At 38.4% G+C, this 20479-nt stretch overlaps 1 protein-coding gene across 8 annotated transcripts in view; it reads right to left on the bottom strand.

Annotated features, from left to right (window-relative positions):
* Nucleotides 1-20479, bottom strand: part of fcho2 (FCH and mu domain containing endocytic adaptor 2) — a 51291-nt gene that overhangs the window by 27079 nt on the left and 3733 nt on the right. For all 8 annotated transcript variants that reach the window (XM_085164878.1, XM_085164880.1, XM_085164881.1 and 5 more), the window contains exons 2-7: nt 13662-13753; nt 10796-10870; nt 8715-8856; nt 7069-7221; nt 6727-6831; nt 5366-5464 (exon numbers count right to left, since the gene is read on the bottom strand). In XM_085164878.1, coding sequence (XP_085021004.1) covers nt 5366-5464; nt 6727-6831; nt 7069-7221; nt 8715-8856; nt 10796-10870; nt 13662-13753 — 666 coding nt within the window. The remainder of the gene's footprint in view (nt 1-5365; nt 5465-6726; nt 6832-7068; nt 7222-8714; nt 8857-10795; nt 10871-13661; nt 13754-20479) is intronic.

Raw genomic sequence — 20479 nt, 5'->3', positions numbered from 1 at the left:
CATTTGGGACCACTTGCCAGGTAATATTTCTCTTAAAGTGTGATAAGAAGATGATGTGCATATTTAAGTGCTGCCTGCAAAGCCAGATTATATTTTCCTCTAAAATCTGGCCTGTTTTTTCACTGTGCAGTAGCTACAGCTCAGTTACAATGTACTACTTAAAAGTTAAAAAAAAGGTCTTTACCCTCTGCAAGCAAATACCTACACAAATGAAAAAAACCTCAGTATCACAAGCCAAGCATTGATCTTTACTGTAGCTACAGCACTATTAGAACCCCCTCAGTGATTCACGTTATTACCTCCATGCAAAATGAGGGGGATGTGAGCAGTTTGCTTTGTCTGTTTGTTTTTGGCACAATTATTCAAAAAGTTTTGATTTACATGGAAATCTCATAAGACCCGGGGCTTGGCCCAAGTCAGAAGTGACTTCTGGAGCCCAACAGAATGCAGGAATCCAGAAGCCATTTGTTGCTTTTCACATCATAACTTTGCAGACAAATACATTTAATAGAGAAAAAAATGGGAGAGACAAGTAAATATCACAGAGGTGACATCCTTTTGGATCCAGAGGCTCAACTGATGTATGCCATGAAGGTTAATTTACTGCCTTGGCAGACGTATGCAATTTTGGATTCCTCTTATTAAATATTTTCTCTGCATAACTGAATCAATTAAACAAGGAGAAACTGCTCTGTTTGATAGGTCATTTATAATGAGGCACATTAAACTTAATGACTGCTTTTAATGTCAATATGTTTGATTATAACATGACAGAAACCAGTGTCATTCGCTTAATGATCTTTATGAGCACATATCTGACACAAGTAACAAGATTTGTGAGACTGGAGATTTTCTGGGTTTCAGCAGTAGTCTGTTTGTGGTCCGACTTCTACTGACAAGTACTGTATGAACACACCAAGAGGTCTCGACTGAAAGCCCCAAAATGCTGACCGTTGCCCCTCAGATGATAGGAATGGTTAGCAATAGGTTAGTGCTGCCACTTGCTTTATGATATACAGGAACGGAGAGCTTCCTGCTGTTCCTCAGTAATATGAGCTGTGTTGCCTTTGGTCGGCATTTAAAACCATTTGTTTTGTTTATTTTGCATGTGGAGAAATACTGTACTTTACTGGCATTCTCCTGTGTCAGGTTGCATCATTGTTGCTGGCACTGAGATACCCTTTGGGTAGTGTGAGAGGAAGGATAGTGTTTGCTTGTTTGTTTTGGATGTGCGTATGTGCTTGTGTGTTTAGTGAGGGGGAAGTGAAACTGACTGACTGAGCCATCTCAACAAAACCATTTAGATTTGCGTGATACTGTAAGCACAGAGTGGCTCCACTATCGAAAACACGCATACGCACACATATGTGTTTGCCCCCCGGGCCCCTGTGGCGAGGTGGAGTGCATTAGCCTTCTGTGCCCTGGCAGGAGAGGATGTTGGTGGGGGTCGGGTTGAGGAGGCGGGGGCAGGGAGGTTGCAGTGGTGAGGAAGTGTGCTCAGTACAGTACACGCAATCTGTCAGGTGCTGCTGCCATGATGGAGGCTACTAATGTCATCAAGCCTCACTCTCCCTATCTCTATCTCTCTCCCTCTCACACACAGACAAACAACAAAACTCGTCCCAGAGAGTCTTTCGCCCACATGCTCGAAACATGTATCTGCCTTGAAGGTATCCTCGCTCGCACACAAATGCTCACTTACCAAAACAAACACAGCACGCACACAGACAGACGCAACTACCGTTATGTGAGTTCAAAGCTCTCTGAACAGCAAACCACACTCAAATATGGACCAAACATACCTTTCAAATCTCCCATGCCTACCCAGCTTGTCTGAAGAAACTTGTATGTCTAATATTATCACTGCGGTTTTTGTGTGTTTGTGTGTGCTAGTCTCTTTGCTGGCATGATACAATAGTAGTGCCGGTAAAGAAAATGGTCCCTTCACCAGGCTTGTACCATCTGCGTCCAATGATGAGCAGGTGGCAACTGTTTTTCTTTTCTTCTTCTTTTTTTATTTTTTTTATGTAGGACAGGTAAAAAAAAAAAGAAGTAAAAAACAAAAAGCTCAAACAATAAAAATTGTATTTTAAAGAAAATGGCAACAACACTAACAACTGTAGTAAGTATGTTAAACACAGACACACGGAGTGCTGTGGAAAAACTATTTGCCTGATTTTGTTGTTTTGTTTTGGGATTTTTTTTAGCTCAAACAAATGGTAAATGGTAAATGGCCTGCATTTGTATAGCGCTTTTACTTAGTCCCTAAGGACCCCAAAGCGCTTTACACTACATTCACACACACATTCACACACTGGTGATGGCAGCTACATTGTAGCCACAGCTGCCCTCGGGTGCACTGACAGAGGTGAGACTGCCGGACACTGGCGCCATCGGGCCCTCTGACCAAACAAATTTCAATATTAGTCAAAGATAACCAGGGTAAACACAAAATGCAGTATTTGAATGATGATTTCAGTTATTAACGGGAAAAAAATCTATTCAAACCTACCTGTCCCTATGTGAAAATAAGCCCCTGTGAACCCTTGTGTCACCCTAGGCAGCAGGAACTTGAATAATATGTTTGCAATACCTGGCAATGAGTCTTTCATACTGCTGTGGAATTTTAGCTTCTTTGCAGAATTCAGCCACATTGGGAAGGTTTAAGTGTGAACGGCCTGTTTAAGGTCATGCCAAAAAAATCTCAACTTGATTTGAGTCAAAGACCTTGATTAGGCCACTTTTTGAACCATTCAAAAAGTGGACTTGAGGTGGACTTGCTGCTGTCTTTTTTACATGCTCTTGAGCTTCAGGACACGAACTGATGGGTGGAAATACTCCTTCAGGACTTCCTGGCAGAGAGCAGAATTCATGGTTCCATAAAGGGCTAAGCCTAACCCCTAACCCTAACCCTTATGGAAAACCATCAAAGTCCCGAAGCAGCAAAGCAGCCCCAGAACATCCCAGACCATCGCACTACCACCACCATGCTTGACTGCTGGTATGATGTACTTTTTATGAAATGCTGTGTTAGCTTTAGACCAGATCTAACGGGACTTGAACATTCCAAAAAGTTCAGCTGTTGTCTCATCAGGCTACAGAATATTTTCCCAAAAGTCTTGGGGATCGTCAAGATGTTTTTTGGCAAATATGAGATGAGGCCTTTGTGTTCTTTTGGTCAGCATTGTCAAATTGAACTCTCCCATGGATGCCATTTTTGTCCATTATCTTTTCTATTATTAAATCATGAACTCTGACCCTAACTGAGACAAGTGAAGCCAACAGTTATTTAGATATGTTTCTCGGCTCTTTTGTGACCTCCTCGTTGAGTCGTTGATGTGCCCTTGGAGTAATTTCGGTAGAACAGGCACTCCTCGGAAGGTTCACCACTACTGCTTTGTAAAACTTTCCCAGCTGACTGTGTTTCTCAGCTGTTTCTTTTGATAGTGCCATAATGTGTTGCTCTCTGAGAGCTTTTATCTTACTTCACGCTTTGTCAGACAGGTTCTAGTTAAGTCATTTCTTGACCCTAGAGGTTTAGTGAAGTTGAACTCAGCTTTTTTTTTTAAACATGTGGTTATGGTAATTACAGTTACTTCATGATTTAACAGTTGGGTCAATTACTTTTGCACGCATGTACGTTTAGATAACCTTTTCCATTTAATAACTAAATTAATATTTTGTATTTACTCGGGTTATCTTAGTCCAATAATAAAATTCGTTTGGTGATCTTAAACATTTAATTCTAAAAAATGTGCAAAAACAAAAAAACCTGAGAAGCAGTAGTTTTTACGTCATATGTACATATGTTGAATAGTTTTACACGCTCTTCTTCTACTAGCAGAAGCCTTGTAGATATTTGTGAGCATGTATGTGGGATTGTATACCTGGTGATCACTTTAACAGGCCCCTGATGGCAGTATGACTGGTGGTGTACTAACATAAACAACTGATCAAATCCTTTATGAAAGAATTATAAACACCTGTTTATATTCATAAGCAGGTGTCTGGCTAACCGATGAACTGATAAACATAAAGGTTGCCTCATGGTAGGGGTTAGATTAGTGGAGGTGCAATGCTGCGGTTCTGCCCATCACCTCTGTATCTACATCGTGATGAACCCTAAAGAGGAAACAGTTTCTAACGTTTGACTTTAGTTTTGTGGTTTTCACAAATGTTTGAGGCTTGGTTCAATACTACACCCCCTTTAGAATACATTTGTAGAACTTCTAACTGAGAACACTTGTTTAAAATCAGAGAGTTCACATCTTGCAGATTTTTGTCATCATTTAAATGAAAATGTGAAACAGTTCTTTAGCTGCTGACTTTCAACCACAAATCTTTTTTTTTTTACTGTCATTAGTAATATTCTTGCCTTTTAAGAAAAATTGCTCCAAATAACTGAAATGCTTTTATGTGGAAAAACATTTCGGTTTGTAAAATATGTGCGTATTGAAATAAAACATTTTTTTCAAGTTGTCCTGAGGCTACAATGACACGTCAATAAAATGACGTCCAACGACAGAAAATAAGGGCACTAAAACAACTTGAACGGCACAAATAATTTCAATTTTAAATCAAGTTATATGCAAACACACAATGTTATCTGCACGTCTGCTTGTCAGCATGAATCCCTGCAGACCCGGTGAATAAGTATGCAGTGATGAAAGCTTATTTTGTGCTGCCTTAGACCTATGAGACAATGTTATTCCCAGCCGTGTACACTGAAGAGGATTTCTTTTTTAGACTGTCCACAGCTAGACTCTGATTCTCTTGGTGGAGTTGCGTCGCCCTCTACAGATCTTAAGGGAACTACAGCAGCAGTGTTAGCACAAAGCAGCTACAGATTAATGAAACGGAGCAGCAGATTGTAGTTAGGCATTCTGTGTGGCACTGCTAAGTATGAGTGCTAAATAAATAAATGAAAAGCAATCTCTGGTTCACGCTGAATACTGATTGATGTAGTTCTGAATGATGTTTGAAAGCCTTCACAATTGTGCTTGATGCCAAACCCAAACACACTGCTCCAGAGAGGAAAAAGAGGCCCGTGCTGCACTTTTTACTACCATACACAGTATTTGGCAAAGTCTCTTCCCTTGTGGAGGTGCTTTCGATAGACTGAGAGGGAGTTTTGATCTGAGAGGGAGTTTTGATCAGTTTCTAATTGCTCGGCATAAAAGGATGAATGGACCATTTCCTGCTCCTCGGTTAAATTATTAGCGAGATCAAAGACGACACTAATTGATATGACGCACAGTGAACCCAGTGAGCACAGCCTCAGGTCAGCGAGACACCTACTCCACCCACAGGAATGTCTGTGCGTGTGTGTGTGTGTTTGTTTGTGTGTGCGTGTGTACATACTCACCTCTCCTATCTGAATGTGTGTTTCATCCACATACAACGAGTACGACTGAATGATCTCCTTCATGTGGAGAATGTGGTTTTCTTCGATGTCTTGGAATTTCTGGAAGACAGGGTTATGATATTAATGGCACTGCGATGACACTTTAAGAAGGCTTCACCTGGTTAAGAATTAGTATTTGGGGGGAAAAATATGTATATACAATTATGTGGTCAGCATACATTAAAGGAATAGGTTCGTGCTACGTCATTTAACAAAAATCTATGGACATTTAGTTCTTTCTAACCAGTTGATGAACCAAAAAATATTTTTTTTGTCACTTACAGGAATCTGTTTGTGCAATCTGTCTCTATGCAGTAAAAAAAAAGAAAAACAAAAAAAAAGCTTCATTGAAAACAAATTCATTGCATGCCAAAAAATCTGTATAAAAAAACTTACAAGTCAAAGGCCAAATGTGAGACTTTGCTTCTGTATTTGGTTCCTGTGACTTTCTTTGTGTGTGTGTCTGGGTGGTCTCTGGCTCAGGAGCACATATAGCTCCTCCCACCAAGACTCAATTCTGGACGTGACATATAGTGATGAGGATTCATTTCAAGTATGGTGTGGACCACAAACTTAAATGCTGGTACTTACCATTTGTGTGTGACTCGGGGCTTTGAGGGTAAACCGAGGAGAATGAGTATAAATAATCATAAACTGGAAAATCGCAGGGGGACCGGGGGGATTGAGCCTTTCTGACCTCGAAAACACCGGATAAAGAGCATCCGGCCTCTGCATCTACACTTCAGAGACTTGCATGCAAAATAAAACTGTGCTTTTGTCTTCTGCCATGATGACAGCTCGCACAGGCTCACACACAGACAGTCAAAGGGAACACACATGTCGGCGACACGGTGATGTCAGAGAGCACATGTGTTCAGTGTTTATAATACACATCTACATGTGTTGCGCTGGAGATGAGCCGTAGACTGTAATTCGGGGGAAGCGGCAATGCTGCCTTCTATAGGGGAAAACAAAACCACTGGGCTAACTGGAACCAGCTCTGGTGGCAGCGCTGCTGCGGTTCAGGAGGATACTGAGACCAAATTCTGTTGATCTGATTTTAATTTGGAGTTTATCTAATCAGCGCTTCAGATGGATTCAATTACACAATGATTCCGTTAAGGGGGAAAAAACACAATCTGGAGATGATACAGGGCTCAAAGCGTGGAACAGACACACACATGTGAGCACACACACAGGACCAACAGATTTACCAACAAAAGTGTTGCATACCACAGAGATACACAACAAACAGAGTTTGTGAGCATGCATTTGATTAAAGCACATGCACAAAGAAGGAGGAAGAACCAGCTAATAAATACCTGTGCAGTTTCTGTCATCTTCTGTTCAAACTCAGACTTAGCTGTGGCATATTTCTCCACGTATGATTTGTAGGTCTCTGTGGCTTTTTTGGCTTTCACTCCAGCCTGAAGAGCATAAGCAAACAGATAAATGACTATCAAGTGTTTGTATATTGGAGACAATGACTGTCAGTCTTTCAGGCTCCTCTGACAAAAAATGGCAAGAAAACCGATCTCCACTTAACATCTGAAGCCTTTGGGGTTGAACTTTCAGTACAGACTCCTCTATTAAAGCACTTCATCATGCCTTATTACCAGACCATGATTATGTGGGAGTGTGTACGTGCGAGTGTGGCCTCCCACCTTGTCTACATCTCTCTGGGTGGCCCCCTCCTTGCGGAGGCGTTCCTGCTCCACAATTTTGGCATTATAGTTCTCCTTGGACTTCTGCAGAGCCTGGAAGATGCTCTGGATGTTCTGGACGGCCTCAAGGGTAGACGCCACCTCTTCTTTTGTCTGAAAACACACATGTCGTATAGGGTAAGCCTAATAACAACACGCCTTGTTTAAGATGCGAGTTTGAATGTGTCTGAATGTGTCTGTGCAAACTGGCTGCATGTGCCTTTGGCACAGTATAGCAACTAGTAATTAATAAACTCAAAACATCTGATCCATTCTTAAAGCCTTTCGTCATTCACATGGATATAAAAAGAGGTCTTTAATGGAGGGTAAATGCTTATGAACACTAAAACCACATAAAAAACCTTGCTTGATCATCTGTTTTACTAATTAGCATCATCCCTAAACCCTCTTATGTACTCATTATGACACCATTATGTTGTAATGCGCACATCACTGGATAAAAAAGAAAAAAATGTAAAGTATTTTATCATATTATGTTATGAACACATTTATCTAAATACAGTCTTATATTGTTTTAGCAAGAGAGCCAAGAAACATAAACAGCTGAGAGGAGCAGGGAGTTGTGGGGAAGTGATCAAGAGAAACTGTGACAGCCTTTTTATCATGCTCTAAGCACAAACACAATCCCCTAATGCCGAGCTCCTATTTTACATTGTGCTCTGTGGCTTCATGCATCAAATATGAGTTCATCCTGCGTCTCAACAAAACGAGGAGGCAGAGTGAGGTGTAAAGAAATGCCTCGCAGAACGACACCACGAGCACATCACCGTGGTTTTGTCAAGATGGAATCCAACAAAACTTTATCCCCTCTCTTGTACATAGCTTACTTTCAGCTTCTTTGACTGAGGACAATCACTAGAGTGTGAAACAATTTGTAATGGTGGAAGGTTAGAATGGGTTTAAATTTAAATAGTTCATTTTGTTCAGTGAAGACGAGTTTGTGTCAAAAGTGGAGCAGAAAACCACTGTAATCTAACTGAAAGAAAAACAGCATTGGTGCAATGCTAGTATCAAACCTCAATTAGTATTTACAGGAATGTAAGTATCAAAAATGCATGGTTCAAAATGTTCTCTTACTGTGCATTCATGCGGTGTCAGAGTAATAGGAAAATTTGCTTAGAACAACTTGGAAAGTTTGAGAATATTTTGATGCAAGAGTTGGCTGAATGTGACACAAAAACACAGAAAACATGCCACATAAAAATAATTATTGGGTTGATGCTAAGAAACTTTAGCTAACAGTTCACTGTAACTGCTTAATGTGTGTCACTTTCAGCTATCTTTAGTTAATGAATTAGTTAATATCACATCAGGTTCCACTCTATTTGCTGTCTGTACAGAGTTGTGTAGATTAATCAGAAAGTGAAAAGTTGTTATTATTATAAGGAATTCTGACAACGCGGGATCTGAAGCAATACTGGAAACAGCTATATAGGTTTTCTACAAGTGATCTGAGAAAGAAAAACACTTTTTTTGTACTTTACACTTTAAAAGCACGCAAATAGAAAATCAGAAGACTGACTTCATCATATTGCACTGTGTCAGTATTTGGTGTTCACAGTTTCTCCAACACCAAATGTCCTTACCTTTTTGTGCGCTTTGGACTGCTCTTCCACATATTTCTGAACCTCTTTTATAAGTTCCTGTAGTTTCCTCACAAGTTCCATGTGACAACTGGCCAGCTTCTCTGTTGAACCTTTAAACACATCCCACATCGGAGCAAATGTCCTGTGATAAAGAAAAGAATATTTACATATTTAAATTCATATGAATTCATTCAAGCATCTTCTTTAGAAAGTCACATGCATCGAGGTTATTATATTTAACCAAAAAAATTAAAAAAGTAAACTAATTGAAAATATTTTTTGAAATTGTAAAACTAAATAAAATAAAATAATCTAGAAAATATCCTACATATAGTTTTGAGAATGGATCATTTGGTAACATTTATTTTTACAAACTACCTGATGAGGCTTTGATGGACATATTTATTGAGGCTTTGTCTAGAAGAATGTGAGTCAGCTGCTTTTAAAAAGCTTTTTTTGCTGAATTTCCTAAATCCTGGCTCTGGCATTTGCCATAAATACAATAATAATTAAAACAGAATAAAACTAACACTGAAATGAATAAAAACAAAACATTTTCAAACAATAAAAACTAAACTGAAACTAACAAAACCACTTTGCAAACGAGCTAAAACTAAACTCAATAAAAAAAACAAAAATTAAAAACGAAATCAAATGAAAACTAACTAGAAAACACAAAACAATGATAATAACTCTGGTACTAACTACAGATGGACCGATCCGATATTACGTATCGGTATCAGTCCGATACTGACGTAAATTACTGGATCGGATATCGGAGGGAAATAAAAAATGTAAATCGATCCATTAAATATCAAAAAGCACCTCAAAAAACTTGCGACATGACATAACTCAGCTCATAATCGTAGTCGGAGCAGTGTGCTCACGTGATAGAGCGGCTGTGTGTATTTGTAGCCTCCAATCCGGCATTTCATCTCCGAGGAAGTTATCCCAGGGAGAAGTAAAGCAAATGTGTAAGTTCATCTCTGAATGTTTGTAAAGCATTCCCGTGTTAACAACCTTAAAAACCGATATATGGAGCGACTGCCTCTTCTCTCTCTCTCTCCCTCCCTCTCCTGTTTCTACTTCAATCATGAAACTGATTAATGATCAGCTGATCGGCTTTTCTGTCGTGAGTCCGTCTCTCTTGTGTGTTTATCGCCCACTTCGCGCCAGAAGAGAAAACCAGCGGCTGAACAACAGCAGCACGTTTAAGTTTGATAAGCTGTTGTTAGAATTTATTTAATATTACTTTCTACACCAGAATCTTTTTCTACGTAGCTGACGGCTGGTAACTGTGCAGGGGCGGATCTAGCAAAGTTTAGCCAGGGGGGCCGATAGGGCATTAACAGGGAAAAGGGGGCACAAAGACATACTTTTCTTTCTTATTCTCATTTAAAATGTCTAGCTTTTAATAAATAATTATCTCACTCTTACACCCAAAGTTTTAATCTGATGTAAAATGTATAGAAGTCCATTACTGTATATAGTAACTGTTAAGTCTAATATACCCTAGTAAGCTATACTACTTTTTCCTTTGGGAAGGTACCATCTGTGCAGTCTGCAGTTCTGTTGAAGGAAGATGTTGAATCTATTTAATTATTCTTGAAAAATAATTTATTTCTGCGCATTTTTCCCCCCACTGCATCAAATTAAAGTTGATTACGTCGATTAAGCATCACGAGGTGGAGGGTGGGTGGTTCCCTATTTTATTTAATTTTTTTGCTGGGAGTTTGCAACCCTATTAGTTAGGTTGCTTACTCTTTAAAATGCCAGAATAGGGAGGCTGGAGTAGGTTTAAGTTTATTAGATTGATTAGTATTGCTGAACTATGAAATATTTCGGGTGCAGTGTATTTTTTGCATACAGGTATAACAGAATAGCTTTAGTGTTTTTTTGTTATTGTTTGTTTTTTTTAACTTGAGTATGAACTTATACAAAAAGCAGCAAGATATTTTAAAAAAACTGTTTTACTGATTAAAAAACACTATATCAGATTCGTATCGGTAACGGCAGATATCCAAATTTATGATATCGGTATCGGACATAAAAAAGTGGTTTGTGCCATCTCTAGTACTAACCCAAGCTGAGAAAAGTTGCCAGCTGACTTGGCAAGTTTGGTCATTGACCTGGCATAGGCCTCCTCAATAGTACTCCTAGAAGAGAGCAAGAACAAGAAATTAAACACAACACCACCATATATAAGCATGACTTTAAATAAACTGTTCAAATAACCATGAGTTTATACTATTATGTCAACAATGTCAAAATAACAATTATTCTTCTCAAAACTAGAGGATAGTGTTGTAGAGTATGATAAAGTTTTTCCAATTCACTTGCAACTAGGCTGCAGCTCAAACAGGGCACGTCGCTAAGAATCTGCACGTCCAGGCCAGAAACACCCACTTAGAACTCGCAGCATAAATGTTTGACCACATGCACTGTGTGTGGGCAAATAAATGTGGTTTGGCCTGGGATTTGTTCATAAACCTCATGCGGAAGACAGAGTATGAAAGCTAGTGTTTGAACTGCATGCTTCTCTCAATTTCCCTTTTTATTCCTGTATTCTGTAACAAAGTGACAGTAGTGGGGGGAAAAAACTGCAGCGGTGTTGTAGTGAAAGCGTGAATTTTGCATTTGTGTCTCCCGAACGAGGTCAGCCAGGGGGAAGCAGGTCAAATGTGCACATAGGCAAATGCACACACCCAGCCTAGGCACACGTGCACACACATAATCACGCACAGGATATTGTGACACTGTCTGCAGCACGGTGGAGATGCCTGCACTTCTTCTTCTGCATCTTTCGTTAGCCTGGGTTGGGAATTCGTTTTTTAAACTTTATCATGTTATAAATGCTCCCAAGCATAACTACAGCCATTACATTAACCCTAAGGAAGTTCGTGTTTGTACTTCTGAAATAGGGCATGTGAAAGCTAATATTTAAATTCTGTGCTTACACATTGTAGACGCATACAAGTTTGACAACCATTACTATTACTGGACAGCTCCTCCACCACATTAGACCTCAGAATACCTTTTAACTTCTTATTTAACAACATACGTCAATGGATTTTTAAAAGTGACTGATTGGTTGATTTTAAGTCCTTCAAATGAAAATGTAGAGCATAAATTGTTAAAACAATGCGTCATACATTTGTGAATAAGTCTACAGTGTTTGACTCTTATTGTGTGACACACATAACAGGGAAGTGAATTTAAATTTAAAGACACTTTCTTTTCCATATTTGATATCCATTCTCTCATGGTGAATAACTATAAGCTTAATAATTGATCATTTTTACGTTAACAAGGGTGCTTTTTGTTTCTCGCTTTACTTCCTCTTCTGCTGAAAATGAGAAACGGACTCCACGCCGTCTCTTTCTCCTTTCCCTTGTTCAGTTTTTTAAGCTCAAACAAACGTGAAAATAGGCACCATATTCAAGCACTGGGACCTAACAGCTGCTAGTAATGGACTGGTAGTATTTTTGAGAGCCAAAATGTGGATCACTCTCATTACTCCACATGAAGTTTAATTAGCAGACACTGTTGTGTGTGTGTGTGGTGTGTGTGTGTGTCCCTTTAAGATTTCATTAACTGACAGACACACAGTGCACATAGCTGCTTTCCCCAGCAGAGGAAGCCATAGTGCAGATTTTGAAACACTCTGTGAAACGTAAAAGACCAAGCTGACTATGAAGCTGGCACAAAGCAGCATAACCACACAGTAAGTAAAACACTAACTGACCTTCTGTCTCCCCCATGAATAATGCATTGATTAATTTTAGTGTACTAAAGAATAGCACACCTGCAGAGTAGGAGTATTAACATTTAAGCAAAGTCAAAAATCTGAAAGCTTATTTATTATGTTTATTACAGGTCTTTGTTGTAAATGAGACATTGAGTCTCAATGGGACTAGCTGTATAAATAAAGGTTAAATAAATAAAAACATCAAAGTGAGACTGGATGCTTTAAAAAGTCCAGGTGAGCGTCACAATTGTTGGAACAGCTTGTGGCAAGAAATATGAACGTGGTGGTTTTCCTATCAGCAAACCTGCCACCAAAGAAATAAGAATAATAAAAAGATGTGGAATTATTGGAAAAATAAACATGTTAAATGACTGTGCTGATTGTTGTTGAATATGACTGGTAGCATGATTGTTTTAGAGATATTTGGAAATGTTTCTACTGGGAAACTTTTTGATTAAAATAATCATGAAGTGGGAATCTGATCACGACGGCGCAAATTCTATTTTTATCCTTCAATAACGTAATCTGATCAACTCAAAGTGAGTTGAGTGCATTCCTCAACAACAGGAGGAACAGACAGTGGAATCCACAGCTGAATTCCAGAGCCAGCTCATCCGTCATGTGGCAGGTTACAGACTCACACCTCTTCCCACAAAGAACTGAGTCATCGTGGAGGTGGTAAAGGATGTGTAAGTTTACAGCAATATGGACAAATGAAACAGTTGGCAACAATTAAATCATTTCAAATGATAGTCACATATAGATGGCTTTTTGTGAGGTTTCACCTTCACTGGTTTATTTTTCTTATTTGCTTTCGCCAACCAAAAAACTCACTGAACTTAATCACTCAATCGATTATGACATATGAAGACCTAATAGATATTTCTGTATGATTAGTCGAAGCCCTTTAACACCCCAGTGTGGTTCAAGGTTACAGTGTGTAAAAAACTTGCAAATTCAACGTGGATATTCATGGAAGTGTCAGCAAAGAATCTGGGTGTTATTATACGCACAGTATGAGGAACTGGACGTGCAGGTTATAGCCTTAGAAAGACTTTTAAATACCAAAAAAACCACATGGACAGGAAAGACATGTATTGAAGAGCTAGACAGAGTGCAACCAGTTAATTAGTAATGTGTTCAGTGTGTTAGATTAACCATATTGTGCCCTTGATGCGTACCAGAACACTGTGTCTTACCTTTCTCTGATGAAGTCTGTCAGCTCCTTAGTGGAAATTTGGCCATGCTTCATGTTATGGTAGAGCACATCAAAGCCATTATTTTTTTCCCCCTGTTTGGCAGACAGAAACAAAAAAAAAAAACGTGGAGGTTGATGCTCAGTCACTGCAAAAACCATTAAGTGTAGCAACACAAAGTCTGCTATTGATTACACATTACCGTTAAGGCTTTTTCTAGCAGCAGTGTTCTCATTTTTTGCATAGCTTCTATCTGCATCTGCAGTAAACTCCGGTCGACCATATTCATCTTGGCCATGTTTAAGAGCAACAACACTTAGAAATTAGCAAATCAACAGAAGACTGGTCGAAGGCTAAAACCTACAATGAAAGACACACCTGAACAGCTTTCTGTGCTGCTGTAACCATGCCACTGGGCAACAGTGTCCAATTGCACTTTAAAAATGCAAAGACATTCTAAATAATTAATCTAGAAGAAAAACAGCAGGCTTTGTTTTAACCAGAATTATTGTCTTCTAGGGGTAGCAGAACAATCGATAACCCATAACGTTGTGATATTTTGTATCAATACAGGAACACACCAAATATCTACATTTTTCTGAATAAAATTGAATCTTATGAACAAGAGGGCCCCTCTCATACAACACCATCCTGAGACAACATTAGTCAGCAAACTTACATTAAATTAGCTCAAACAAAGAACCGTTCAACACTGGACACACTTAGCTTGACAAAGCTACCTCATAACTGGCTCAGTTACATGATTAAGAATAGGATGGTTGTCCAAAACTTGAGGGTGTTGCACACTCATTACCACTTCTGATTGCTAAATGATTGCAAAGGTTGCTTAATAAGAGGCAACCTTTCGCAGTCTGACTTGGACTGGGTGCAATCACTCTCAAAGAGTCTGTGTCTGCAAATAATTGTTATCTACTTTATAAATTTAGTCAAGATTGCCAACATGTTGCCATTAGTCTGAATGAGTCTTTGTCAATGAGCACAACTTGACTCAAGTGTTTGCCAGCTGGTTGTATTCTGGTTACATTCCTACAGAACAGGAAGGTTGCTGAGTGCAACTGTAATAGTAGATTTTCTGTCTATGCAGACAGCAACAAATATCTTTTTTTTTTTTTAACTATTTATCACAGCTAAATGCTGTATTATCAAAAACCAATTGCATTTAATTACCAAATTGACTCATTTAATTGACATTGAAATGATATAAGACTTCATCAGGGTTCATCTAATACCAACAGGAGGTTTTATTGACAATTTCATTTTGCAACAAAAAAATAACTTAAGTGAGATAACTTTAGCTTATTGTATAAAACAGATACTGACAGAGTTTAACACACATGACAACACATCTTGAATCTTGAATAATTTGCAGTTGAGGAAAAATCACAACACAATATTGGATCACCAGGTGTCTGTTTATTCCTACCTCTATTTTCTGTATAATTCCTAAACCACTGAAATTACAGATAACAACTGTCAACACACATCACACCGCATGTGTACAGGCGGTTATATTTATAGAACATTTTGCAGGAATAGAAAAGTTCAGTATCTGATCAAATGTAAACTATGTTCGCATTGCCACTTCTATTGCAGACTTATGGAATTAAAATATGCCCGGAAAAAAGGTTCTGTAAAACATTAGGATGTCACAGAGAAGATGAACTTAACTTACTGTGTGTCTAATTCTCCCAGAAGCATAAAAGGTAAACAAAAAAATGAGGAAGTGATGCGCTCATTGCATATTATTTTGCGGCTCATGGCTGGTCACTAGCTGACCTTCCAGGCTCCGATTGTCTGGACAACCCTCCACCCTATCAAATGTCAATTGTCTGGGACTTGTGTCAATTGCTCACACTAAAGTTGAATAAAGTTTAAATATGGGACTTGTCCTAGTTATTAATTTCACTAACTTTTGGACACACCTTCAGTGTTTCTGAAATTACTGTTTGTACTGTTTCCACTTTAGTGTACAAATACAAATGCCTTCTGAAATAGTATCAGGAAAACATGCATTAAAATACCACCTTATATAGTGTGAAGCACATGAGAAAGCTGCATTTTGTAGCGTACTGGCTGCAAATCTTACATGGATTTGTTCACGCACAGGATATTTTAAAAATGGGGCCTGGGACAAGCTAGACTCTATAGCTGAACTTGACCTTTGACCAACAAAGTCGAGCCAGTTCATCCCTGAGTTAAAATGAATGATTGTGGCACATGAGTCCCCTCCAGGTGATGCTGAGATATTACATTCATGAGAATAGGATGAACAACCTGGAAACATAATGCCTTTGGCCAAAGCAGCTGTGAGTGACTGGGGTAAAATAAAAAGATTGAACTTGTACTATAATGGCTGTAGTGCATGTATGTCTGTTTCCTATCCCCTCCAAGACACATTAATCAATCTGGATAAAAACTGATATATCAACTACCCGGGTAGCAGTATTATCAACATATATATCTTTTGGTAATTATTTTTATAACCCTAAAATCCTTACTAATTACATATATTATGTGCAGTAGCTGATCTCAAAACGAACAACGACAGTAAATGTACACTACATGTACAGTGTTGTCGACAATACTTGTACATTTCTGTTTGTAAATATAGTTTGCTAAATTTTAAGTGCAGTGGCACTTTAGGGTAACTGGAATGTGTGAAATTTACGAGCAACAGGGACAGTTAGTTAGAGGTTAACACCAGATCAGCCAAGGCTTGTTACACATTACAAAACCATTTGAAACACAACACTGACTACAAAACCTAGCTTTGATTGTACAAGCAAATGTGTGGCTCTTTGAAGCTAATACAATTAGCCAACAACTAAAGAGGGGGAGATTGAAGTGAATTGGACAGGCTGAGAGCGATTCCAGTAGAGAGCATTACAACCTTACAACCCTTTGTGGCAACAGGGACAAAGAGGACTGACCTGAGCTACTGCACACAGTTCATATATCAGCACATGATATCTGCATTAGGAGTGTAGATTTTATATGTTTACAAAACTGCTGTTGTCTGACATGACTTATTTCACATTGGCTTGTGTTAAGTAGTTTATAGGAAATGACAATGACGTGTTTTTGCAGCTTCACAGCAAAAGAAAGCTGCACGGGACAGCCACGGCCAATGTCTTACATATGCTTGAGCAAACCCAGAAATGAAATATTAAACACTAGAACTGATAAAAAAGTTGGCTTGTTTAGACCAATGCAAAGGCAGCATAATCAATCAATCAATAATCCATCTGATGCCATCAGATGTGGCGGAATAAAACCGATTATGATGGGTTTGTATTTGCATGACTGGTCTTTCGAAAATAGATCTGGTCCTGATTTCTAACCCTGTGCAGGGGTTGCAAATCTATGGCTACAGAAGCATAAACAAGAATATGATATGAAAATAAACTATTTCTAGCATTTTAATTTGTTTTGGTTGTTGTTATTGTGGTTTGCAGGTCTGAGTACTTACTGCTATATGCAGCTAAAGAAAAAAAATGAAGACCTGCTCCTACTGACTTGGACTTCAATCAAAATGAAATTCAAACTAGCCAATGTCTTTATTTCTTTTATTTTTGCCAATTTAAAAGCTATTAGGCCGCTTTTATTTATTATCAAATTAGTCTACTTTTTATTTGATTAAAACATGTGGAGGACAGATTTTTCCTTGACTTCAGATTTGGTCCACATGCCAAAACATTTTAGTTTTTCACTCCTATTAGCAATGTTGCCATGCTAATTTATACTTAATAGGACATGTCATTCTGTATGATGCTTACATTTGTTTTAAGGTGTCACAAGCAGTTCTTTGGTCAAAAATTTCTATTAAAAGTGAGTCTTTTGACCCCTACTCTAAAGCAATAGCTTTCCGACACTGGTAATAACCTTCTTTAACATTTTTAAGCTAAACTTGGGCATACAAATATGAAAATAGCATAAAGATAGACCTTTAGAACAAAGTTGAACAATTTCACCCCCCCCCCCCCCCCCCCCAGCCACATAGACAAAGAAGATAAAGATCCAGACTAGAGAATGTCATCAGATTTATTTTCGATTTAAAAATATCCTCTTTTTCCAGCTTTACTTCCTCATTGGCCTTCTTGATTGCTTCAGCTCAGGAGGACACATGCCTTACTAGAAGCCTCAAAGGATGTCAAAGGAAAATCAATAACGGTAACATGACTAAGAACACTTTATTGGCACATTTGTTGTGATATTTTGGGAAATGAAATGTAAAAGCAATAAATGCTGATAAACCCGCAGTTGGTGATGAAACTGCTGTCTGATGTCACATACAAATAAGAAAAGTTTAACTAAAATGCATGTCACAATATGGGAAGACTCCAGTTCACCAGAGTTCACCATCAGTCTTGTATTAATCTGCAGTCCAGCTTAGTTTCCCCTCGAGCCAAGGCCATCGCAGATATTTCCTAGTTCCTGAAGCAATCCGCTGTCAGCAGTTTAGCCTAAAGACTAAAGCATTAACTAATGGCTTTAGTTTTCTTTTTCCTCATATGTTCAGGAAGTTTATGTCAAGAAGCTCCAAAAATAACTATATACAAATAAAATACACACTAAAAGGAAAGCGTTGTTCTCCAGGTCACAGCTCACTGGCCAACATTTACCCCAGTGAGCAGACCACTGAGGTGTGCTTCCTACTGTAACAAGAAAACAGTTAAAAAAAAAAAGTTTAGCTGTTACCCCACTTAACAGCAATCATGACATACAAACTACTGCATGCATTAGATGTCAAAGATATAAGAAGCACAGTTTATGAGACCACATGTTACGCAACACTTTAAAACACAAACTAAGAGAGAGATTTAACAACTGGCCAATCGTACTACAAAACAGGGAAGTGACGAAAGTAAGTGAAAACACAGAGCAGAAAGGCAACAGGAAGAGAGCCTATTCTGTTCAGCTCCTGTGTTTGACTGGTACCTGATATCAATGAATACAAAAGAAAAAGAAACACGGGAAACAGCTAAGGGCGTTTTTTTTTTTTCCACAATTGCTAAGGCTGGAATCAATTTCTAAAGCAGTAGAGAGAAATGCAAAAATACATATAGATATATAAATAATATGTACATTTTAGATAAATATATAATATAAGTGATACCAGAGTGACACAGTTTTTTTCACACTCATGTCTGTGATGTAATCAATGAAAACACTGTTTGTTTAATATTCCAACCACACATTAAATGTGCCCACCCCAACTGGACGATAACCTACTGAGAATTTAGCATACGTCAACTGTGGTTTGTTCGAGCAAACAGTACAGACGAGCTGAGACAGCTTCCTATGAACTGACTGAATTCATTAAAAAAGGGAAGAGAACAAGCTGTGTCAGCTGGTTGTACCATAATTACAGAAACAGGTGCTAGAATGAGAAAATCGTGACACACTACACTGCACAGACTACGGGGAACTAAAGAAAAAGTTGTATGCTTTAGGCCAAAAAAATAGGTAATACTAGTTTCACCCATGAGGGGAAAGAAAAGGGAACTATTAAAGCCGGAATTAAATCTAAAGTCAGTGGAAATGAGCCAGATGGCTGATGGAACAACAGCCCAAGGAGAGAATAATTATACAAACATTGGTGACTAATGGTTCTGTGACACCTTTCCTGCACAACATTTTAAGCTTTTATTTCTAATCACCAGTTTATCTTTATTTGGGGTTACTGTCTGTGAAATCATATAAAATTTAATCTCACTCAGAAGTGGGCTGCTTTAAATATTTTTGACTTCTCATAGAGCAAACAGCCAAATTGATTTTCATATTTATCATGAATTGCTTATAAAATTCAGTTTTTGTTTTAGCCACCACATATCTTTATATTCTGATTCCAGTCAACCAGACTTTGTCATTTTTTGGTCTTCAGTGGTTCAAACTGTTGAGCAACAGTTCGAACGTTTTTCTTTAGACAGTGGCCGTTTTCATTCATTTTCACTTCAGGTTTTGTAACTGACACCTTCCAGAGAAATTTTCTGTTTGCTTGGTAAGTCACTTTACACTGACCTATGAAATGTTCAATGATAAAAAGGCACCTAACTCAAAGGGATGAACTAATGTTGTATATACACATGTAACAGACATCTTAGCAAATAACCAATTTTAATTTAATCTTTAGGCACTTTGGCTCTAGCAGCCTGTCCCAAAAACAGATATTCTATTTCTTTACTTGAATCTATGAAAAATGCCAAAGCTCACACAGTTTGACAGACAGAAAATAGCATTTTGTATCAATAAGCTAATTCCCAAAGAGGCTTTAGCTAAGAACAGCAGAAGAAGTGGCAGGCAGATGAACGATATGTCAAAGTCATGTTCTTAAGAGTTTGTCCAGTTTTCAGTTTTCAGTGTTGGAGTGGTATTGTGAATACAGAAAAGTACCATCAGCTTTTGTCCCACCAAGCAATACTACCTGGAAAGTGTCTGATTGGCAACAGCTTCATTTTTCAACATGGGAATGATCCCAAACACAATATCAATGGAGTAAAAGTATACCTGGATAGAAGAATACACAATGGAACACAATCAGTCATGGACTGGCCTCCCCAAAGCCCGGACCTTAACATTGTTGAAGCAGTGTAGGATCTTAACAGAGAATAAAATAAAAGGCACCCAACATTCAAAGAAGAGCTTTGAAATGTCCTTCAAGAAGTCCAGACAACGATTCCTGAAGATCACTTAAAGAAAGTACCAGAAAGCATGAGTGCACACTGTGTTTAAAAATAAAGGTGTTCATACCAAAATTGACTTACAAGCTCTTTATAAACTATAATCGCATTTATGTTTGC

This window comes from Neolamprologus multifasciatus, chromosome 7 (genome assembly GCF_963576455.1).
Source record: "Neolamprologus multifasciatus chromosome 7, fNeoMul1.2, whole genome shotgun sequence".
In the NCBI taxonomy this organism is placed as follows: Eukaryota; Metazoa; Chordata; class Actinopteri; order Cichliformes; family Cichlidae; genus Neolamprologus; species Neolamprologus multifasciatus.
This window is presented reverse-complemented; position numbering and strand designations above follow the sequence as displayed.